This window comes from Telopea speciosissima, chromosome 6 (genome assembly GCF_018873765.1).
Source record: "Telopea speciosissima isolate NSW1024214 ecotype Mountain lineage chromosome 6, Tspe_v1, whole genome shotgun sequence".
Classification (NCBI taxonomy): Eukaryota; Viridiplantae; Streptophyta; class Magnoliopsida; order Proteales; family Proteaceae; genus Telopea; species Telopea speciosissima.
The window spans coordinates 53,132,870-53,157,539 of NC_057921.1; the positions used below are offsets into that span (position 1 = coordinate 53,132,870).

The 24,670-nt window shown below is 39.7% G+C and overlaps 2 protein-coding genes across 4 annotated transcripts in view; both read left to right on the plus strand.

Moving 5' to 3' along the window:
- LOC122664931 (AP-2 complex subunit mu-like) overlaps positions 1 to 13,739 on the plus strand; it is a 32,082-nt gene extending 18,343 nt beyond the window's left edge. For both annotated transcript variants that reach the window (XM_043860970.1, XM_043860969.1), the window contains exons 9-13: positions 406 to 496; positions 575 to 717; positions 2,004 to 2,118; positions 13,233 to 13,277; positions 13,363 to 13,739. In XM_043860970.1, coding sequence (XP_043716905.1) covers positions 406 to 496; positions 575 to 717; positions 2,004 to 2,118; positions 13,233 to 13,277; positions 13,363 to 13,443 — 475 coding nt within the window. In that variant the 3' untranslated portion in view covers positions 13,444 to 13,739. The remainder of the gene's footprint in view (positions 1 to 405; positions 497 to 574; positions 718 to 2,003; positions 2,119 to 13,232; positions 13,278 to 13,362) is intronic.
- LOC122664932 lies at positions 159 to 24,526 on the plus strand. Of its 2 annotated transcripts, XM_043860972.1 has the most exons (5): positions 159 to 164; positions 3,418 to 3,423; positions 16,863 to 17,116; positions 24,169 to 24,422; positions 24,480 to 24,526. In XM_043860972.1, exons 3-4 carry the CDS (start codon positions 16,892 to 16,894, stop codon positions 24,400 to 24,402), a joined length of 459 nt encoding a protein of 152 aa, XP_043716907.1. In that variant the 5' UTR covers positions 159 to 164; positions 3,418 to 3,423; positions 16,863 to 16,891; the 3' UTR covers positions 24,403 to 24,422; positions 24,480 to 24,526. The 2 variants fall into 2 exon arrangements, with proteins under 2 accessions (XP_043716907.1, XP_043716906.1); XM_043860971.1 differs by lacking the exons at positions 159 to 164; positions 3,418 to 3,423 and having other exon boundaries at positions 16,839 to 17,116.
- Positions 24,527 to 24,670: the final 144 nt, after the last annotated feature.

The window sequence follows — 24,670 nt, forward strand, 5'->3', positions numbered from 1 at the left end:
CTAATTATATCTGAAGGTCTCTTTATCATAGAATTACTTTGACAGTTGCCTTCCTCTCTCTCTCTCTCTCTCTCTCTCTCTCTCTCTCTATATATATATATATATATATATATATATATATATATATATATATATCTGTCTGTCTGTGCTCTTGTGTGTGTGTACTAAGATATTTTTTAGGAGTTCCAGATTATTAATACAGTTTGATCTAGGCAGGTAGAGAATAAGCTTTTGTTACTTAGAGAAAATGGGTTTAGTTGTATGCTTATGCCAAGTCTGGGCAAGGGTTACTGTAATTTCTTTACTTACAGTATGTTTGGTACTTAGTTTACATTTAACTAGTTAACATGGACTTCTTTTCCCATTATTTCCTGTTTCTGACATGACATTCTTTGCTATCTGCAGGTACCGTATTACTGAGGGTGTAAATCTGCCATTTCGAGTATTGCCAACAATCAAGGAATTGGGTAGGACACGTGTGGAAGTAAATGTCAAGGTTTGTAGATGACCATTTAAAAGGAGGCAAATTTCATATGATCTTTGTTTTGGAGTTCTCACTGCTATTTACCTTCAGGTTAAGAGTGTTTTTGGTGCGAAAATGTTTGCTCTTGGAGTTGTTATAAAGATTCCAGTGCCGAAGCAAACAGCAAAGACGAGTTTCCAAGTTACAACTGGTCGAGCCAAGTACAATGCTGCTATCGACTGCTTGGTTTGGAAGTGAGTGCGCAATATTTGTAGGAATATTGAAATATTCAATATAGATCATGTACAAGGGTAGAATTGTCCATTAGGGTTTATTAGTGTTGCCATAGGGGCATTATTGTTCTTGTACATCACAACATTCTATTATAAATAAATCCGGGCTGGTGTCTCATAGACATAAGCTCAATTCCCCAAAACCATCATGGTATTAGAGTTAGTATCTACATTGGGATCCTAACGCTAATGCCGCTACACACCAAACCCAAAAACCACCACCAGCGCCTCTCTCTCTCTCTCTTCTCTGTTTATACTGCCTGCCACCATTGCCCTCTCTCTTTCTCTCGACCTCTCGCTGGCACCGCCTCTATTAAGGGAAGATGTGCCCTTAATAGCTTCTCTGGATATCCACCTGTTTTATCAGTTTTTTCTTCTTTAGATAGGTGCATGCCTACTAGAGCAGATTGACATTTCCTGGGTAATGATCTAGGGTATGATCTGGATCTTTTTATCCTTGTTTCTACATGATAGAAGAGGCCTTTTTTTTGGTTAACTATTCGGTTCATCTACTTTCTCAACTCCCTAAAATAAAGGCAACTAAGATTCCTCATGCACAGGAATGAACTCGACTGTCTACTCCTACCCGCTCTGCTTGGTGTGGAGGAAAACTGAAAATCTATGATTTATGAAGTGCAACATGTTGTTGATGTTAAAAGAAACACATTTTTCCTTAAATAGGAATAGCTCAAGAACAAGAAGTTTCTGTGTCATTTTTCTACAACAACAACAACTCAGTCTTATCCCAACTAAATGGGGTCGGCTACATGGATCCTTGCAAAGACAAAATATTATTAATAAAAAATAAAAAGGAAAGGAACACAACAACTACAGTACACTCAATCATATAAACACTACATGTGGTCGGTTACACGGATCCTTGCCCTCCAGTCAGCTCTATTCGACATCATACTTGAGACAAGGCCTAGTCTATGCATGTCTTTCCTCACCACTTCTCCCATGGTCACTTTTTTTCTAATTAAAAAAATGAAAATAATTTGCAATATATAGCTATCGGTTACAAATTCTAATAGGTACACAGTATCTTTGATGAGCACTAGTTGGCATTTCATCCTTTTGCAACTCTTACATGTCGCTTGCTCTAGTCAGTTATGTATCAAATTTCTTTATTTGTTTTCTTCTCCTTTTTTTTTGGGGGGGGGGGGTTGGGGGTGGGGAGTTGATATTCTTGGTTAATGTTTGATTGATCTGTATCATGTTTTGATAAATCTTTTGAACCTCTGCAGGATAAGGAAATTCCCTGGACAAACAGAACCAACTATGAGTGCTGAAGTTGAGTTGATTTCTACAATCGCCGAAAAGAAGTCTTGGACTAGGCCACCCATCCAAATGGAATTCCAGGTGCCATGATAATTATTCATTAACATGTTATAAACTCTTTATGAAGTGCTAAATCATTAAATACTGGAGAGGATTGACCATTGTAATTGAGCCTTTAATGTCAAATCCAATAGCTAGTGTAGCAAGAGCATGCACTTGATACCAAGTATGGGCTGTATGCATTAAACTTTTGACTTGATGCGTTCCACTAACCTGTTGGAACAGATTTTGGAAACTAACCCATAGGACAGAATCACCGTTACCCAGATTTAGAGAACAGTATGGCAGAAATAGAGAAGATCAATAACTAAAGAAGCAGCCAACCGATGAGGCTGAAATACTGGTCGAAGGCTGGCCTATACCTGCTGTACTTGTGGCAAATTGTCATAGGAAACCAAGGTTAGATGGAGAGTAAAAAAAGTCGACAGAAAATATATGATGCAGCTCCAAGCATCCGCAAATAAAAGCAGCCCTAAGATTAGGGCTTAGTTACTTTAGCCTTAGCTTATTTCTGTACTTAGTTTATTTTGTAAACTTAAATTGAACCTGGTTCAACCTTGGTTCAATTTAAGTGAGTCATTCCTATTGGTTAGACTTGGTTTATTTTGTAAACTTAAACTGAACCGGATTCAACCTTGGTTCAATTTAAGCGAGTCATTCTTATTGGTTAGAAGTTGTCTATTTCTATTGGTCCTTAGAGGATCTTTTAGCTTGTATTAGGGTTTGGGCCTATGGCCATACTATAAATAAGTAAATTTGTGGGAGGCTGCCGACAATTGAAGTTTGCAAAAATTCTGTTTCAGCTTTGCTGCCATGGCTGCTGCTGTTTAGCTCCTTTGTGAGTATTCCTTGTGGGCAATATCTAGAAGACTTTGTGAGTCATATCAAGGTGGAAGGGATTGGTGGACTCCGATTGACTCCTTGCATCTGTTAAGATCGGGAGGTCCTGCTCAAACTCCTCTTCAAGCTGCCATTGAAGAACCTACAATCCAGTAAGTGTTTATAATTTCTGCAATTACTTTTCCAGCCATCCCAACCACACCAAACCTCCTTCTCACTGCCATTAACACTCGACCTTAACCTCAGCCCCTTCCCTCTTGCAAAACCCTAAAACTACCATCCCCCACAAGATGCCGAAACCCTAAAACCTCAGCTGAACCATTCCAGCCATCAGAATCTGTTCATATTTCAGCCACAGCCCCTTTACACCATCCTCTACACTCGACCTTGCTTGCAGCTCCCTCCTCCCATCACAACCCTATTTCCCCTCATCTCCATTAAAACCTAAAATCTGCCTAAACCAATTCCAGCCATTAAAACCCCCCCATATCTTGGCTGATTGTTCACTCCTACCGTAGGAGAACTCGATCCAAGCCCCTGCCCCTAATTCCCCCTCTAAACCCTAGATCTCATCATCTCCTTTCCCAAAACCCAAAACCCGAAACCCTAGTTTTCTGAATTTCAAAATTTCACTCAAACCTAACCAAACCTAGCTCATTAGACTCCCCTAGACCTGCCCAGATTTACCAAATAAAATCCAACCCCATGCCCCTAAACCCTAACCCTAGTTTTGACAAAATTCCTCAAATCTGCCCCTCCAAACCAATAGATTTTATGATCCTGATTTACATGGCTCCTAGTAGATTTAACATCTATATAGGACTACATTAATATAAACTTAAGAAAATCAAAATATAGCAACTTTTCAAAATAAGAATAACTTCCAAGTTCCAGATCTGATGAACCTGCAATTCTGGACTAGCGTAGACCCAATAGGTAATGTAGCTCTAGGAGAAGGATCCTATTAGAGGCCAAGCAACAGGATCTCAATGGACTGCTGGTTCGAATGGGCAGAATAGGTAAACTAGGGCAGAATTAGGGTTAGGATTAGGGATTTGAGCTAGGGTTTTATTTAGTAATGATGTGCAGGTCAAAAGGAAGCTAATGGAATAGGTTTGGCATAGGTTTAAACAGAAATTAAAATTCTGAAACTCTATAGGGTTAGGGTTTTAGGTTTTAAAAATTAGGTTGAAATTAGGGTTTTGAGTGGGATCTAAGGGCTGGGGCTGAGGTCGAGTTTTCTAAACAGGGAAGGGGATGTTCGACTGAAATATGAAGGTTTTCTGATGGCTGACTTGGGTTTTACAGAATTTTAGGGTGTTTTGGGTTTTATGTGAGTGAGGGGATTAGGGTTTTTGATGGACAGTTGAGGCTGCAGGTTAGGTCGAGTGGAGGGAGGGCAGTAAGGGATCTGTGGTTAAATTTTGGACGAAAACTGATGAAGGATGAAGGCTGGACAGGTTCTAAATGATCTAGGGTTTATGGGATTCAAACTAAAAATAAAGGGATCGAATGGGGAAGGAGAAGGAATAAAAAAAACAGAATTAAACTTCAAACTCATAGCAGGAATCCACCGGCAGCGGCTTGATAATTGAAGGAACCTCTCGATCTTCTCGATGCAAGGAGTCGTAGGAGTCCACCCACCCTATCCACCTTGAAATCCACCAGGATGCACTCACTATGGAGCAGGAACAACAGCAGCAACAATCGGCCAGCAGTAATAGTCTTTTTTTAATTCAAATTCAATGTGGGGGAGCCCTCCACGATTTTCTTTATTTAGAATATGGCTCTATGCCAAATCCTAATACAAATTAATAACTTTCCTCCACAAAATCGTGGAAGGGAAGGAATTTAAAACTAAACTAATATCTTAAAATTGTAAGAGACCTATTTAACCCTACTAACTTAAGTTAAAAGACATCTAACTTAAAACAACTAATTTAAAAGAAGATTCCATATTAGCCAATAGGATATAAGGACCTATTAACCAATAGGAACACTTCACTTAAATTAGACCCATTGAACCAATTGGGTGCAACCAATTCTAAACCGGTTCAATCTAAAACAGGAAAATGAACTAAGTATGGAAAATAATAATCCTAATCTATGGCTCCCTAATCAAGCCCTAAGTTCAGGGCTTCTTCTTCTTCTTCTTCCTACTTGGAGCTGCATCAACTCTCCCCGTCTTGAAAGCATTCATCTCCGATGAATGACTGGAGATCACAGAATGGTCTTCCAAATCAGGATCAAGTTTCTTGAGTTCATCTTCAGCGGATGGTTTAAGCTTGTATGCGGACAGCAGCTCTTTGACGGATGAAGAAGGTTGGAACTCTGGCTGGGCAGCAGCCTCTTGAAGGATGACATGAACACCTCTAGGATCAGTACCTTCGTCTTCAAGATAAGTAGCCACATAGTCATCATCATCAGGAGGAAGTGCATGGAAATGATCTTCGCCCTGGTCTTCACTTTCACCTTGAACTCCTTCCTTTTCAGCCACATTGATAGACTTCTTCTTGTGTGGGCAGTCCCTAGCAATATGCTTCTTGTCTTGATAGTAATAACAAGTGAAAGGGTCGTTTCGGCCCATAGGAGCTTTGCCCTTATTATCCACACGTGGGGAAACAGCAGGGCGAGAGGTGCTGCCTATAAAGGAACCTTGTTTTGAGGTGCTAGTGTTGATGTAGGCCGGCTTGGAAGTAGACCCGGCTGTTTACTTGAAGCTAATAGCTCCTCTGCTTTCAAGGCCTTCTCCAAACAATCTCGAACGTCTGCAACGTCAACCACCCCAATTGTCCTGTTGATCTCACTTGACAGACCCAACCTGAACCAGGAAAGCATTTGGATGCCCTACTCCCTAATGCCAGTGCGAGAAGAAAGGCCATCGAATTTCCTCATGTACTCAGTCACAGTCATGGTCCCTTGGCGGAGGGAGTTGAATTGATCCTGTAGCTGAGACCTGAAGTGCCTTGGCAAGTATTGCTTACTCAGGTCGTATTTCATGTCTTCCCAAGTGCGGGGTGCAGTACCATTAAAGTCCATCTCTCTTTCAGTAGTTCTCCACCACTCGCGTGCTAGTCCGACAAGTTTAGCACGGACTAACTTCATTTTCCCCTCTTCAGACAGGTCATACTAGTCGAAATAATCTTCTATTGCAGCAAGCCAGTCATAAAATACCTGGGGGTCAGAGTGACCATCGAATTCTTTCAGCTCAAGCTTCACCTTTTGGTTGCCTGTATAGCGCCGGATTAGTACCCTAGTCTCCAGTGAAGTAGGACCTCATATACTCCTCAAAAGTAGGCTGGCGACCTCTATTTCTGTCCCGGTCTTCTCTATCTCTGTCTCTGTAGCCTCGGTGGTGATCTCTATGTTCCCTAGAAGGCTCACGGGCATCTCTAGGTCTGTCCCGACGATCTCTATAATAATCTCTACCATCCCTGTCATCTCGGTCAGTCCTGAATGTGTCCCTATGACCTATGTGTCCATCTCTATAACCCCTGTTGTCATCTCTGGGGCTCCCATCTCTGTCAGGCAGCCTCTGTACCACTGAATGGAGTTGGTACCTGTTTTCTTCTATGGGTACATTGCTGTCCCCATTAAGTGCAAGTTGTCTATGCTCAATTACTTGCAGCCTTTCGGCAATAGCTCTCTGTTCAGCTCTAAAATCTTCAACCAAAGTCTTCTGGTCAGCAATAAATTTCTGAAACATCTCTAACATTGCTGCCAAAGGATCGAGTAGTTGTGGCAGCACCGGATTGCCATGTTCAGCCATGGCTCTGATACCAAGTTAATGTAGCTCTATATAGAAGAAGGTAAGGGTGTCAATCTGAAACTGTAACCGTATACCGAAACCAAAACCGCCCGTGTAAAACCGTACCAAACCGTACCGTTGCAAAAACGGTACGGTACGGTATAGACAAACGGTATTGACCACGGTACGGTACGGTAATGATTTTTATGGTCATACCATCGGTATGTACCGAAACCGTACCGTTTTGGGGTGTAAACATGTAAGAATGAAACCATACCGTTTTCGTACCGTATGCATACCGTTTTTGTACCATATATATACCGTTTTCATAGACATACCATTTATAAAAATCAAATTTATACCGTTTTTTGTACCGTACATATACCATTTTCATACCGTACCGTATATATACCGTTGTCATACCATACCGTAGCGGTACGGTTGGGGTATTGAAAATAGGGTTCTTAAACGGTACGGTACGGTATCGGTATTGGGTACCTATTTTTGGTACCGTACCAAAACCGTACCGTTTGACAAACCTGGAAGAAGGATCCTATTAGAGGCCAAGCAACAGGATCTCAATGGACTGCTGGTTCGAATGGGCAGAATAGGTAAACTAGGGCAGAATTAGGGTTAGGATTAGGGATTTGAGCTAGGGTTTTATTTAGTAATGATGTGCAGGTCAAAAGGAAGCTAATGGAATAGGTTTAAACAGAAATTAAAATTCTGAAACTCTAGGGTTAGGGTTTCGGGTTTTAGGTTTAAGAAAGTAGGTTGAAATTAGGGTTTTGAGTGGGATCTAAGGGCTGGGGCTGAGGTCGAGTTTTCTAAACAGGGAAGGGGATGTTCGACTGAAATATGCAGGTTTTCTGATGGCTGAATTGGGTTTTACAGAATTTTAGGGTGTTTTGGGTTTTATGTGAGTGAGGGGATTAGGGTTTTTGATGGACAGTTGAGGCTGCAGGTTAGGTCGAGTGGAGGGAGGGCAGTAAGGGATTTGTGGTTAAATTTTGGATGAAAACTGATGAAGGATGAAGGCTGGACAGGTTCTAAATGATCTAGGGTTTATGGGATTCAAACTAAAAATAAAGGGTTCGAATGGGGAAGGAGAAGGAATAAAAAAAACATAATTAAACTTCAAACTCACAGCAGGAATCCACCGGCAGCAGCTTGATAATTGAAGGAACCTCCCGATCTTCTCGATGCAAGGAGTCGCAAGAGTCCACCCACCCTATCCACCTTGAAATCCACAAGGATGCACTTACAAAGGAGCAGGAACAGCAGCAGCAACAATCGGCCAGCAGTAACAGTCTTTTTTTAATTCAAATTCAATGTGGGGGAGCCCTCCGCAATTTTCTTTATTTATAATATGGCTCTATGCCAAATCCTAATACAAATTAATAACTTTCCTCCACAAAATCGTGGAAGGGAAGGAATTTAAAACTAAACTAATATCTTAAAATAGTAAAAGACCTATTTAACCCTACTAACTTAAGTTAAAAGACATCTAACTTAAAACAACTAATTTAAAAGAAGATTTCATATTAGCCAATAGGATATAAGGACCTATTAACCAATAGGAACACTTCACTTAAATTAGACCCATTGAACCAATTGGGTGCAACCAATTCTAAACCGGTTCAATCTAAAACAGGAAAATAAACTAAGTATGGAAAATAATAATCCTAATCTATGGCTCCCTAATCAAGCCCTAAGTTCAGGGCTTCTTCTTCTTCTTCCGCCTACTTGGAGCTGCATCAATAGGGGGGGGGCAACTTTTCAAGAATTGGGCTTGATTCAAAGGTTGGATTGACTGGAATCTTTGATGGAAGTCTGAGAGATCAAAGAGGGCAGAAACTGCTATTGCAAAGACTGAAACGGAGAAATAAAACTAGCAGAATATGGAGTGAGTAATAACTGAATGAAACAAATGAGAATGGAAATAATAAGGGTTGAATTGATCCTTCAATGTTTGAGTTTTAGATTACCTTGGATATCACCCACGCAAAAAGTGTAAGTTGCTGAAACTGAAGTAAAGATGGAGAGAAGGAAGAGGGAAGAAGGGATATGACCTGGCTTCGCCACCAAGCTTGCGGGAGGCTTCACCACCTTGACTTTGCTGCTGCATCACCATAATAGCATGCATCTCACAAAGAGAACACTATAGAGGAATAGCCAAAACCGTGGATTACTGTAGGGCCTGGTTCTTCTTCTTGGACTGAACTGCATCACTTGTCTCATTTTTTTTCCTGTGGAATGTCTATATATATATCATACATAGGTATATATTCCAATATGTTTGACTTTGGTATTTTTCAAGAAACTGGTGATGGTACTGAGTTTCCTCAATATCGATAAGTGTATGGTCCTTGAGGAAATCAAATGAGCTATGAAGTAACTCTTTATCGAGGGCAATAGAGAAGAGTGTCTCCCCCTTCCCAGTCCAAACTAATTTTCACGACGTCTAGGTGACTCAAGGTGTTGAAGGGGGCCTGGACGCAAGGCAACACCAACAAGGCGACTAAGGCGATACTAATTGTCAAGGCGCCTGGATGTCAAGGCAGGCGCCTGGGTGACACCTTGACAACTAGTCTCCAACTTTTTTGGGGGAAACACTTCTATTTCGTGTTTTCTGAGACATGGTTGCCCATCAATGTTGCTGTGGCGTTTGCACATGATGCACTGTTAATCCACCTTCCCTGATAATATAATAAACTAATAGTGATTAAGAAAGTTGTAATATTTTTCATTTTTGGGTGGGGAATTTCATATCCTATCTATTCTTTTGCTACTTTGGTGCTTGAGTTTGGATGTTAACAAGCAGAAGGTTGTCTTTCTTCCTTGTATCAGATGAGAAAGCTGCCATTTCGGTGTACCTTTAATGCAATCCTGTGTCCCCCAAAAAAAAAATCTGCTTGGGATCGTTATGTGCCTGCAAGAATAAGAAATATCTCAATTTAAGGGTATAGTGGCAAAACTGTAAATAAATGGGAGTATTAGATCCTTTAGAAAGGAACAAACTGTCTCAGTGACAGAATAGTAATTAATTCCAAAAGGGCAGGATCAATTTCGTATTTGAATTTAGAATGGTAAAGTTGAATCAGTTTTTAAAATAAGGGCTCTAAGTTATTAAGGACAATTCTGTCCTTAGTTGTAATTACTCAAATCAGTCATCGTCTTCATTAACATAGTTGTCAAGGCGCCGCCTAGGCGTCCAGACCCCTTGGTTGCCTTATTGGTGTTGCCTTGATTTTGGACCCTCTCCAACGCCCTAGGTCGCCTAAACACCATGACAACTATGGTCTTCAACCCACGACAGGAAGAACCGAAGAATAAACCAGCAGTAACCTGGTTTGCTTCCAGGTAAGACTTTTCTCTCTCAAATCACTCACTTGAGATGAAATTTTAGGGTTATATTGCTGACACCTAGGACTCTGAATCATCACAAAGAGAACAACCAAAACTGCAGCTTAGAAATTGAGATATAATTCCTGAATAAGATCTAGCGGCAGAAGGAAGAACCAGATCTGTGAGCAGAGGTAACTTTCAGGCCTGAGTTTGTATGATTTGAATCTCTCTAGAGTGAAGAACCAGCACCCAAAATATTAAGAAAGGAGAAGGGATGAGGGAGATCGATCAATTCTTTATCAGCCCAGTAAGTTCGATAATAGCATGGAAGGAAATAGAAACTAGATAAGTAAAAAAAGAGTAGAAGAATAAGGGAGGAGAGATGAACATTGTACCTGTAATGTAAAGATGGATGGAAATTGATGTAGATTTGGTCAATTGATGGGGCTGCATGATAGGCCAAACCTTACCCTTATTATGGGTTGTATAAGCCCATCGGTTTCAACATGTACCTGGCCCATGATTTGGACCACATTCAGCCCATATCAGCCAATAGTGATTTCTGTGCTATAAAGGTGATTGACCAGCTTTATTTTGGAATGCAATGACCATCGAACAAGGAAGGGATTATGGCCAGCTTTTGGAGATTAAATCTGCAGTAGTTTGGATTGACTCAGAAGGGATCGAATGGGGCTTTTTAAGGTTATCTTGTATGCTCAGTTATTTCCTATGTAATAGCTAATAGGTTATGCTAGTTTGAATTAGGAATAGCCGAATAGGAGATCAATTTGATTTGAGTTTCTAAGTTGTAATGGGAAGATTCTAGTCCCATCAAATTTGGTTGTAATTGCATTATTATAAATAAAGAACAAGGCTGGTCTACTGCCAAGTCGAGATTTTGAGAAAACTGAATTTGGGCTTTGAGAATCCAACGATGGCTGTGGGATACAGTTGAGGGGTGAGATACCTATGCTATGGGAGGGTGAGAGATCCAAGGGAGAGAGTGAGAGTTTCAATCCTATTATTCTATTGATCTGTTGTTGGTTTGACAATCAATCAATTGGAGATTACTGCTACTGATTGGTGTTGATCGATTGAGGATACTTTGCGGGAGATTCTGATTGAGGACTTATCTAATCAATCCCTGTGATCTGATTTCTTCTGACTCAAGATAAAGACATCAATCTTTAATTTGATATCAGTCTTCATGATTTAATCCCGCTGTTATACATATTTATTGCCTGATTTATTCACCTGCGTAACGCCAGCACCCCTTTTTTATTTTTATTTTTCTGGGATTAGGGGTGGGGGGGGGGGGGGGGTGGGTATTTGACAGAATTTCAACTTCCCATTCTATGAAATCTAGTCATAGGATTGGGTTGGGATTTGAGGCCATTGAAGGGTCATCCAAAGAGACCATTCGACAGGAGTTTTAGAGGGATCAAACCATCTGATCTGTAGATTTACAAAATCTCCTAATTCTGCTCTGTTTCAGTCCCAGTTCTGAAGTTTTTTAATTGCTCTCAATCCAACTGCTTATTCAGTGTGATAGTTTGGGGATTAGTGGAGTCAGCCAAGAGGGAAACTTGACTTGAGTTATATCTTGATCTGACCTTCTGATGCAGTCTAATTTAAAATCTCCTATTTTCTGGAATTTGATCTCAGATTTGAATTTTCTTTAATTACTTTCAATCCGACAGTTGGGAACTCCTGAAGGAACCTTATTCTACTTATTTTTGATTGATTGTTAAAGTTTGACTTTCATCTGAGAAGGTTGACTTTTGTTGACTTTTTGGGTGTTTGGACTGTCATATTGAGATCCTGTTGTGAGATTAGGTCTAGTGGGTTATTGTAGATCTTGTCTTGCATTAAAAAAACAGAAGAAAAGAGGAAGAGAAGACCAAACGATCAACCTGGTCACTCGCTGCTTACAACCGTGCAGCAAAATCAATTTTAATTCAATGCTCAACTGTTTTCTCCAATGAGGGTTACATGCATATAAATAAGAAAAATTCCTAATATCCTACATAATCTGAAAATAGAAAATGAAAGAAACTAGGAAACTAACAACTCTATCTAATCCCCAACGTAGCTAATTCCTGAATAAAATCTGGCAGCAGAAGGAAGAACCAGATCTGTGAGCAGAGGCAACTTTCAGGCCTGAGTTTCTATGGTTTGAATTTCCCTAGAATGAAGAACCAGCACCCAAAATATTAAGAACAAAGGAGAAGGGATGAGGGAGATTGATCAATTCTCTATCAACCCAGGAAGTTCGATAGTAGCATGGAAATAGAAACCACTCAAGTAAAGAAAGAGAAGAAGAGTAAGGTAGGATGAAAATTGTACCTGTACTGTAAGGAAGATGGAAGTAAAAACAGAAGAAAAGAGGAAGAGAAGACCAAACAACCAACCTGGTCACTCACTGCTCAAAGCTGTGCGGCAAAATCAATTTTCAAACTGTTTTCTGCAACGAGGGTTACATGCGTATAAATAAGAAAAACTCCTAATCTCCTACATAATCTGAAAATAAAAACTGAACCAAACTAGGAAACTAACAACTCAATCTAATCCCCTACGTAGCTAACCCAAAATAAAACATAATAAAATAAAAGATTACAAGGCTTATCCCCTACCAACCCTTATCAGACCAAAGTCCATGTTTGGGTCGGGTTTGCCTTGGTCTGGGTTTCCAGATTGGGTCGTACCGGTTCAGCCATGATAATGTTACTGCATCAACCTTGTATTTTGTTATTTGTAACTCATTGCATTCCATATGGGATACCGGCATATGAAATCCAATGTGCTGATTGACTCTGTAGACATGCACTCAGCCTCCGTCACTCACTCAATTTTTTCATTTCTTTAGATTTTAAAAGCAGTCACATTAGTGGCATATAGCAGTGTTCAACATTTTTCCAATTCCTTTTATCATGAAACATTTGAGACTCAAATTCTGAATTGAAAATATATCTGTTTTCAATGATATAGTAAAGTATTAATTAAAATGTGGATGGCCAGGATTGATAATTTTGATTTTCTTTTGTTGGGGAAGATGGAATTATGTTGGAGATGTATAATAAAGATGAGATTAGGAATGAAAAATCCACCATATTTTGATTTATTTCTCCAGTCTTTTCCTTTTAGAGATTTCTGAATGGCTCGGGAGCATCACCAATTTAGTAAATCTTGGTATCTGCAGGTTCCAATGTTTACAGCTTCAGGTTTACGCGTTCGGTTTCTCAAGGTATGCATATGGAACTGTCCCTATCTTGTTTGTCTATTCAGTATGGTCTGTTTGTATAAAGCTCTACCTCATCTACCTTCTGCAGGTGTGGGAGAAGAGCGGATATAACACTGTTGAGTGGGTTCGATATATTACCAAAGCCGGGTCATATGAAATTAGATGCTAGAGATGTGAAGATTTCAGATGTTTCTTTAAAGACTTGTTGGGGGTAAGCATTTGTGAGCCTGTGACAGCCAAGGTCACCAGGTTCCAAGGATTAATGCTGTCTGTTGCATAAAATAGAGTCCATAACCCCCCTAAAAGGTGCAGCTTGTGTTCTATGTTCTTGTATTACTAGAGCTGTCTTTTGTCGTTGCAGTATAATTCTGTCAATAGAATGATAATTGGAGTGGGAATTTGGTTCATTCCTGGTTTTGTATAGGCTAGTGCTCATCAATATTTGTATGACAAATTTTCTGTTTTGATTTGAGAAAGGCAATTTTCTAATTCTTCAATCTTTCGGTTGTTCTTTACCAAAAAAAAATCTTTCGGTTGTTGTCGGTTACTTTTCAAAACTCAGGTGTCTCCTGGCTTGAGAAATCAAATTGATTAGAATACACAGAACCTGTATAAAACATGGAAATTAGATGCGACAACGGGGTTTCATTCTAGACCAGCAAAGCGCCTGGTAATTCATGTTGCTCTTTTGTTTTGTCACAGCTCTATGCATATTGGCCTATTGTCACAAACTAACTCAATAACCAAAGTTTAAAGGATTGGCTTACCCGTGTGAGAACTCAAGGCTAAGTTTAACTTTTGGTAGGGATAGGATTGGCAGAACCAACCTGACTTCAGATGTGGATCACCCTAAGGGGTTAGAGTGGCCGATTCTGACTGATTGGAATATGTCTCTGGTGGGACTGAATTGATCTCTGGATGATCTAAACTCTAAATGATGTTGTTTTTTTTTTTTGCTTTTTTGTTTTTATAAAAAAGTAAAAATTAAATTAAGGAGAGAAATGTACATCAGAGATATGTTTATAGGTGTTACAGTCATCCTTGAGGGCATTTGATGCCAAACTCCTAAGTGAGCTATAAAGAAGTTCATTACTATTCCATTCAATACTAATACTAGTGAAGTTTTTAGTTAGATCGGCTAACTCAAAATAAAGCCTGACTAGGTTCCATGGAATGCATATGTGGTCAAAAGGTTGTAGATATGTGTATAGAGCTCTATTGTTACACCAAATCGCTTTGAGTTGGATTGTAGCTTCTTCAGCATGATTCCAACACTGCAGAATTCCAAATAATTTGGTCTCCATTGCATCAGTTGTTGTGAGTGAACCTGTAGATGTTAAAACACCCTGTCCAACTAGCAAAATGCCAAATGCCTAATCCGTTAATCTTAGTTCAGGGTCATATATGCCTACGCAGATTAAAACTAGGAGTTGTAACTCATGGTTAGAGACATGATTCATCACAATTGTGGCGTGTGTGGTTTGTGGAGATGCAATTTGGACTGATGATAGGGTAGGGGGTTGTATGTGTAAATCCGAAAGCCATTTAATTACATCACTAATAACCAAATGAGGACCAGCTCTTGGTAATCCTCTAATTACTTTGTTTGTACATTCGGTTTGTACATTCCAAACAAAATAGCAGGTAATAATAAAAATTGAATAAAACTAAATAGAATATTGTTTATCCAAGGCTTTAGAATGGAGAAGAGAAGCACACAGATGTACCATTGAAGGGATGGAGAGAAGCTTTGTTCTCGATCTGAGAGGGCCAGATGCACAGATACACTTAGTCCAATTACATGACAAAAAAAGTTACCAAATGGATTCATCACAAGAACCACAAAAAACACATATAGGCTCTACGGGTGTCCATTTCGAGAGAATTGCTTTGACAGGCAATTCTGCATTTAAGACACGCTAAAAGAACATTTTAATTTCAGATGAATATTAATCTTCCAAAAAAATCAACACCATTTACTGAATGTAGAGATAGATTGAATAGTTGAATCGTTATCCTCTCCTGTTACAGCACGGTGTTGTAACGCATCGTGCGGCGCTGTAGAGGCCATGTGGTACAGCGGGCTCCACTTGGTGCACATGGCCTTTGCAGCTGCCGCACGATGTGTTACAGCACCGTGCTGTAACAGGAGAGGATAAAAATTCTTGAATAGTTGCATCAAAGAAATTGACCGCAAGTTGTATGGAAAACAACCTAGAACTAGATAAGTAACATCTCCATTGATCATCTGAATCAGTAATAGTGATCTTTAAGATTTCGTCAATAAAAACATTGGGAAAATTAATATTAAGTAAAGCATAGTCCCAAACATTATTAGGAATCAGATTTTTTACCCTACTCAAAGAAGGAACATGCGCAATCTCTAGTGGTGAGAAACCTGGGATTGATCGGATCCAGGGTTCGAACCAGCAGTGTGTTTTATTACCATTACCTATCTTAGAGAAGACAATTTTTTTTCACATAAGGTAAAAGAGCAGTAATGTTGTTCCCCCTTTTTTTAAAAGGACTTTTGGGTCAAACAGAGAAATCATTGGGAAATGCTTGGCCTTGAAAGTTCTAGCCCATAGGGACGATTCCTCTTGGCCCTGTCATATAACAGACGTAAGTGCTCCTTAAGGATATTCTTTGTTTTTTCAAAAGGGGGAGGAGAGGGATTAAAATCCTCTGCAACTCCATCTTGCGGTGCTTTGGGCTTGAGAGCTTGACACGTGGAAGATGCTTCATCTAACGATGTGAGCTCGATTGACACAATTTTTTTTTTCTTCGTTATTTCTTCTCGAGCTTGGCACCGTTGAATGTCACATCTTCCATGGGTTGAGCTCTCAAGCCCGAACTGCAAAACACCGCAAGATTAAGGCACTGCAGAGGATTTTTTTTTTCCGAAGGAAAGAGATAGATTTATGAGCTTCTTGATATAATGCTTCCTTTTCTCATATGCTTACATAAAGAAAGTGTTTCCTATGAGAGAGTGTGGCCTGCACATGGGATCTTTATCCCCTCAATTTACTTGCCCCTAAGTTTCCTCAATTCCATCTAATAGGAGGCAAAAATGACCACCCTACCCCTATCCGAACACATTACTCGAGTGGGGTCCACCTCCCTCTAAACGAGGAAATTGACGGACAGATAAATTAAGGTGATAATTTTTCCTGGACATGTGCAGCAGCATCAACAAAAGCATCATTCCCCATTGCATGAGGGCAAGGAGGTCATTTCGCGGCCATATGTCTCAATTGCCATCCTTCCCAATTTCCAAGGATTTCCATTTTCTTTCTTTAGACAAAGTTACTGTTTACAGCCATAGAAGTGAAAGCAGTCAGAAAATTGGTCACACTGGGGAAGTTTCATCCTCCAACTCCAACTTCAACTCCCTAGTCAGATTTCAGAAGCAACAGCACACAACACAAGCACACATGATCGAAATACGTTTCCTTACTATCTGAATTACTGCTTTTCCTCTCTTCTGCTCTCTTGCAGCCCGACAATTTCCTCGAATTTAAAGCTCTCAAGTCAGGCAGGCCGTCACAACTCCTGAACGCTGTGTTTGTTGGTGAGTACGCTCACGTGCGTGCGTGCGTGTTGAAGCCTGTTTGGTAATGGGATTTCTGAGAAGGATAGCAGGCATACTTGGGTTTCTGAAAGATGATCCTCATGATGTTAACGATGAAGATGAAGATGCTGATAGGCATCATAATCGTGAGGATAAGGCAGAAACTCGTCGACCCACCTCAGGGTTTAGTGTTAAAGTTCCAGTTGCCGTTGATAGAGCTTACATGGGTCCCGTTCTTACCCCCTGCGATCTCAGCGATGGCGGAGTTCAGGTTTTATTTTCTCTTAATCCCTCTCTCTATTTCTCACTGAATCCGTATTACTTTAGTTTCTTCTTCGAATTTGTTGGTAATTTTTAGTTTGTTAATTTCTGTGTTTGGTAACTTGGGGAGGGAGATGCTAATCTCGCTATCATCTTTGTTTCTGAAGGTCGAATTATTTGCTTAATTAAATAATGGGCGAGTTTGGAGAGTCTAATTGGTGATTTTCTCGACTTGGGTCATTGGCAATTATCCCATAGGAGTGATTTTCTGCAAGGAAAAAAAAAAACTCTTTTATTGACTTCACATGAAAAGCAACTTTAATGTTGTTCTAATCGTCCAAGCTTCCTTCTAGTGAAGCATCGTAATTAACAAATCAATTGACCTTAATTTCCAAAAACAAAAGTGGATAGAAGATAGAAAGGATGGAGGCGTTCTCCCTTTTTTAAATTATTAATTTAAATTTAGAATGCATGATGATTCATAGCCTTTTGGATTAGTAATAGTTGCTAGGATTTTTTTGCTCCAATTAGTAAACTTAGCAGATATATTGTTGTGTGGATCCAGCCCAGGGAGTGCCCGATGAGCATCCGACGTCTGGGCTGGCTGGCACACATCCCCGAGCGCATGCCAGGATGTGTGCCAGCCAGCCCAACCGTCGGATGCCTCATTGGTCACTCATTGGAGAGGAGCCCGACGCCTGGGCACCATTCTACCGCTGAGGTACATTATTGCTAATATCTGATACAAAATGCGAAAGAGCAATGCGAAATGGTTCACAGCTTTTTGGATTAGTAATAGTAGCTTCGATTCTTTCGCCCAAATAGTAAACTTAGCAGATATACTGTTGTGTTGGGCACCATTCTGTCATTGAAGTACATTTTTTGCAAAAATCTGCCACAAAATGTGAAAGAGCTTTACTTCAGGAGAAGAAAATGGTACCTTCAGTGGGTGAGGAAAAAAGGTTTGTTCACAGAAACAATGTGTTAGACAAGTGGCAAAAAGATGAGCTGACTAAAATTTTTGTGAGATGTTTGGTAAGAAAATTTGACTTAAATGTAGCTTCTCTAAATAAAAATGGGAATCTGCCTTCTTATTTTTCGGGGAGTAAAAATATGATTGAACTTGATGATCGGCCTCACTGCAACTTTAAGCATTGCTGTTCTTACCTGTAGTTTTCTGAGATTGATATTCATCCGGGTGGAGATTACATAGCCCCAAAGCAGTAGTGGACTGTCAAGAAATTCTGTGTAGTCTGAGGATGTTTTGGGCTGGTACCTTGAGCCGATTCATCTTTAATCTGATGATTAGTTAATCTAGTTTAACCCATAGTTCAAAATCTCGTTTTGGTAGGCCATTTCAATCGGGTCGAAATGAGTGAAAACTGAAGTTGCGCCGAAACAGTGTATTTTTTCCGTGAGTTTTGCTTGGCCATTTCCCTCGGGGTTGGGGGGGGGGGGAGTGGAAACGGCCAAATTTTGGCGGAACAGTGCTGATTTTGGGTTTCGCCTCCTGTTTCGACCCATACAAAATTAGCAAAATTTTAGCGAACTATTGGCGCGTTTTAGTCCCATGGTTTAACCATAATTTTTTTTTTGTTCTCCTTGACTTTCCTTTTTCCTGTGTTTTGATTTTTGTTCATAGATATGTATGAACCTTGGTCGGAGTCCATTATAAGTAATTACATTGTGCATAGGAAAGAAAAACATGATCATTCCTTTGCAAATATGCTTTCAAGACAAGGCCACCCTTTGCTTCCTTTGGGATCATGATTATCTTACCAGAACTTCAGGAGTCGTTCATTCAGGTTAGGAAGATTTGAGTTGTCTGACATTATGGAGATTCCATGCTCAATTTGGACCTTTGCCGTGTAAGTCAAGAATGAAGAAACATGATCCAAGTTCTTTATAATGAAAGCTACAGCTTTGGTTGAGTAGCATCACCATCCTTGATGTCATGTTGCCTTGTAAGAAGGGAAAGAAAAGGGTTGACATCATTAGTAGTATGAGCTAATTAAAGTATCCTTTGTGGTTTTTCCCATTTTTTGTGTATGGATATTTTGCTATTAATACAAGTTTCTATCGTAACAAGTGTTTCTGGAACATCATCATTCTTATTAGTTTCTAATTTTGTTACAGAATCTGGGAGGAGTCAAGCACCTGTAAGGTGAGGGTTGAGTTATGGTGGATGAGTAAAACTTAACGTTCGGAGAAATTTACCTTGTTTTGTTGGTGTTGGTTCTTCTAAACTCTATTTAAGTGTCCACCCCAGCCATTGTGGGATTATTTCCCTTTTTCCACTTTTTGGCTGGATTTTTTCATTTATTTGATTTATGCTACTGGGGATTTTTAATTTTAGTATTTCTGTCACTACTAGTATTGGAACAAGCTTTCTCTTCTGAAATGGTTGATCTGATTGATGTGATCTCTGACACTATACTAGAGTCCCCCCCCCCTCTTTCCAAAACAGTTAGTTTTGCGTTAGGATTTCCTATAATCTTTTTTCTGCACCTTAATGCCTCCTCATTCTTTTGCTGTGAGTTTGCTTCCCTCAACACAGTTCATGCTGGCCATGGGCTTAATTTGTCTCACATGCCTACTTCTCCCTTTTCTTCTGTTCTCTTAATAAGATTTCCCAACATGGAAATCTCGATATAGAATGTTATCTCACCTCTTAAGGGTTGCAGACTCGTTAGCTTCTCTCTGGAATATCTCTTAGCTTAGCTGGTTCTTAGGCCTTACACAGGTACTTTGAAGAGCCAAACGTTGGCCTAGTGCTCGCACCCCGCTTCCTAACAGTTGGATATTAAATATGATAAATATGTATTTGTGCATTGCTTGTGCATAATATGGACCCAAATGTTGTTTTAAGATAAAATGGAGCGGCAGTGCTACTGCTACCTCAACTTGTGTAAAAACTAACAGATGATGAGACTCATGCACAAAAAGTTTTCTGCACAATACCAGTGCCCACATGTTTTTGCAAACATTTATGTGTGCATACACACATAAAAAAGTAGTTAAAAGAGAACTTAACATAATTGACCCTTTTCATTCCTTTAGGTTACAAACAAAACTGATGCAATTTTGCACACATGTAAGATAGGTGACAACAGAATAGAAAACAGTGAAAGAGAATATTACATACATGGTCTTGACTGGGTGAGCACCTAGTTGCATCTCAGCCTTGGCCTGTGTTTCCTAGCTCGTTCTGGGCTACCTTATCACCTTGACAACACTAGCATGAAGAATCTGTTCTATCCGAGAAGCTCGATTGCTTTGTTCAGTGGCTGGTTTGTCTTTGTACATGACTCTTTTCTGCCCTTATTTTTATTGTTCCTCCTCTTTTCTTTTTGTTATTCATTCACTTAAGGTTTGTCTTGGTGAACTATTGCTCCACTCTCCTATTATCTCATTGCCTGGGAAAGTACTTCAATGATAAAGACTATTAAGAAGTACCTTTGGGGGGGGGGGGGGTTATTGTATGTCTGAAGCACCATTCATGATGAAAGAGCAACTACTTTGAGGCCTATGATGATTATTCGGAGATCTGTAGGAAAAATTGAAATCAAAAGACTATATTCTATTGATGATCACAAATGTTGATGCTGGAAAATCAACCTTGAGAATTGCATGGAATGTTGACATACTTTAACCTAATTCTTGGGAATTGCCAAATGAACTTTTACCAATGAAATATTTTCAACATGCAATTGATTTGGTCTCTGATGCCGTTTTGGAAAGTCCTTTAGCATGTATGTAATTAACCTATGGGAGCATGTTGAGCTTCAAGTTCACGAGTTTCTATTGGGGTGGCTCTGTTACTTGTTGTCTTGGAGCTACCCCCTCCCCTTCCTTTCATCCTATTTACTCTATTCCATATATATATATATATATATATTTTTATTAGACTATTCCATATATATTCATTTTGGTACAATCAATTATTTTATTTTACCAAAAAAAAAAAAAATTTTTTGGTTAACAAAGTTTTGTTGACGAGAAGAAAATAAAGTAAAACAACAACAGCAGATGGTCACGCTGGCCAGAACCTTGAAGGTTTGATGAATACATAATAGGATAAGAACCCATATTCAGGTTCTGTCTATTCACTCCAGATCTCATCAGTTCATCTGCTATGCAATTAGCAAATGCCATTCTTCAGGAGCCCACAGCACTTTAGGCTTCTAGCTTTTCTGATCAGGTGCAAGTACCTCCAAAGACCTCCAGAATTAGACACTATCACTTGATAACCAAGGGTAAATTACCCTCAATATATTTAACTCATAATTAGACTAGCCACTTGTTACAATGTAGTCTTCTCCTTAACATTATATAAATTATATGTCAGCTCGAGGACAAATTATTTGATCAAATCTGCAGCTTCCAGACCCAATACAGAGGATAATTGGAATATAGACAGTCCCTCTCGAAGTCTAGAAGAAACTTCCCAGTGATCTCATATGGTCAATCCACTTCATCTCTGAAACCTCTGGTTTTGCAGCGCAAGAGTCAGGAATTACCAGCCATTTGTGCTATTCATTCTTTTCTCTATACCCATTGACCTTCACTGATTAGACCAACAGAGATCTTCCGAGAGCTAGTTTTCCAATTTTGGAACTTGCAGTGTTATCGAAGCTTTCTCCTTCATCACCCCTACCTATGTGTGCATCTCCTTGATATCAAGGAAGAGTTTGATATTGATGTTAACATATTACTGTCACCACTACCTGTAGTAAGAGGAAACTAACTTCTTCTTCTTGCTACTGGCAGTCGAATAAGCTTGCCTTCAGCAGTCAGATAAGATATTTCACTTTAACAATGAAACCCCATCGAGTGACTGAACTTTCTCCACTACTGTGTTTCAGTGTTATCCTGATGCATCTAGCAATGTCTTCTCAGTTTGTCAGAAATAATTGACGACATGGTGGGTACCATGTTAATCAGCTTCCTTCTCACAATCATTACAATAGAGCTGTTGTCAATGAAATTCATGTTTGGTGAAAGTTCTAAAATTCCTCCATTGCTTGGGTTTGCAGATACGGAAATTGTAGAATTTTTCAAGTGAAGTATAGAATTTTTTTTTGGGGATAATGTTTAGGGAGAACAAGGGGGGGGGGGCAAAGTAGTGAATTTCCAATCTCAATTGGGCTACACCAAGGATCAGCCTTAAGCCCTTATTTGTTTGTGCTTATCATGGATGACTTAACCAGAAGCATACAAGGGAAGGTCCCATGGTGTATGATCTTTGTAGATGATATTGTTTTGGTAGTTGAGACAAAAGCCGGGATTAACACCAAAGTGGAACTATAGAGATCAACCTTGGAATCAAAAGGTCTGAAGATAAGTAGAACCAAGACTGAATACATGATGTGTAGCTTTGGCAGCTCTGGGTCGGATAATGAAGTGGTGAATATTGAGGAGAAGGAGATCCCACAAAGGGACCACTTTAGACATCTAGGATCAATTGTTAACAAAAAAGGCGACATAGATGACAATGTCACCCAAAGGATTAAAATAGGATGGATGAAGTGGAGAGGCGCGACCGGAATACTGTCATCGGCGTATCCCTTTAAAGCTGAAAGGAAAATTGTGTAGGACTATCATTAGACCAGCCATGATGTACGGATCAAAATGTTGGGCTGTGAAGAAGTGCTATATAAATAAACTTGGAGTTGCAGAGATGAGGATGTTGAGATGGATGAGTGGGAAAACTAGGAAGGATAAAGTAAGGAATGATCATATTAGAGCTGGGTTGGGAGTAGCTCCGATACATGATAAACTTACAGAGAGTCGTTTGAGGTGGTATGGCCATGTTCAATGGAGGCCTTTAGGGGGCTCAGTCCAGAAGAGCGACATGATCCCGATTGAGGGAACCAAAAGAACTAGGGGCAGGCCTAAGATAACCTTAGGAGAAGTGGTGAAGAAAGACATGCTTAGCCTAGGCCTTACCCCTAGTATGACCTCAAATAAAGCTGATTGGAGATCAAAGATCCATGCGGACCATGTGGTCAACCCCATTTAGTTGGACTTTGTTGTTGTGATGCTGTTGGAGATCAAAGATCCATGCGGTCGACCCCATTTAGTTGGACTTTGTTGTTGATGCTGTTGGAGATCAAAGATACATGCGGTTGACCCCATCTAGTTGGACTTTGCTAGTTTGTTTTGTTATTCACACCTCTACGAGACCTAGAGCAGAATGTTGGGCAGCTAAGAAGCGGGACATAATTAAGTAGGGTCGATGCCCTAGAGTTTGGGTCGATGTTGTATGTCCTCACCCCCATATACTTATTTAATTTTATTTTATCAGCACCCATGTAGCTGTGTCCATGTTGTTTCCCACCCCCCATTGTGCTACTGTAATTTTTAATCTGCTGTCTTTTATTGGATCCATGTAGCCATCCCCATTCAGTTGGGATAAGGCTTGGATGTTGTTGCTGTTGTTGTTGTATTGTTTAGGGAGAATGTTGGACAGATAGAGATGTTGGGAGTGGTTAGTGGGAATTTTTTTTTTTTTTTTGTTTGAGTTACTGGATATTTAATGACAGCTCTCTAAGGAAAGTAGTTGCTGTGGCATGAAACTCTGTTTTATGTCATCATAGCAATTTTATCTATAAGCCAATCAAATAAATGTATGTGGTTTGTGGGTGAAGTGCAGAGGTAATTTTGGTATATTCTGTTTTTCTCTTTTTGCCTTATGACTTATGAGGTGAGCTAAGGCCTGTACTGTTCTAAGCTTCTAGCATGTAAAGGAAACTCTGTTTTATGTCATCATAGCAATTCTATCTATAAGCCAATCAAATAAATGTATGTGGTATGTGGGTGAAGTGCAGAGGTGATTTTGGTATATTCTGTTTTTCTCTTTTTTGCCTTATGAGGTGAGCTAAGGCCTGAAATGTGGATGTTGAGATGCTAAATGTTGCACTGAATTGGTTGCTTAGTCGGATACTGTTTCTGGGTTCCCAATTATATTTTCTACTTTCTCAAAGTTCTAGCAATTTCTACATGAATTGTGTTGTACAACTCTTGTTGTTAATGAACCTTCACATTTCCATTTACATTCAGGGCTTGATATGGTTTGCAAAACGTCTACGGATAGATGAAGATGGAGATGTAGCTGATGAATTCCTTGAAGAGGTCTTACCAGGAATGCTATCTGGTTTGGATGACCATAAATCTTTACCTAAGTTTGTGGTAAAGAACAGCACACGACCCACTAAGGTGAGGAATCAGGTAATTGCCATTGATGGAAGAATCATCCATTGTGTGGAGTTCCAGGGTCGACTGCTATATGTGTAGTGACTGTCGGTAAGGCAATCGGCTTTCCATCGAAGGGGCTATTGATCATATCTAATTTCTGTTTCCTTTTTAAAATTTCTAATTTTTGAAGTGTTTATTTCAATTGATTCTGTTTTAACTAGGGAAATTGGGGTCTGTACTATAATATCAAGTGATTGATACAAAGAAACTGGAATGCTTTCCTTCTGAAACATCAGCCCCTGGTTAACTCCTCCATGAAAAATGTATACACCAAGCTTTGAACAACATTCATAAACAACTGGGTTAC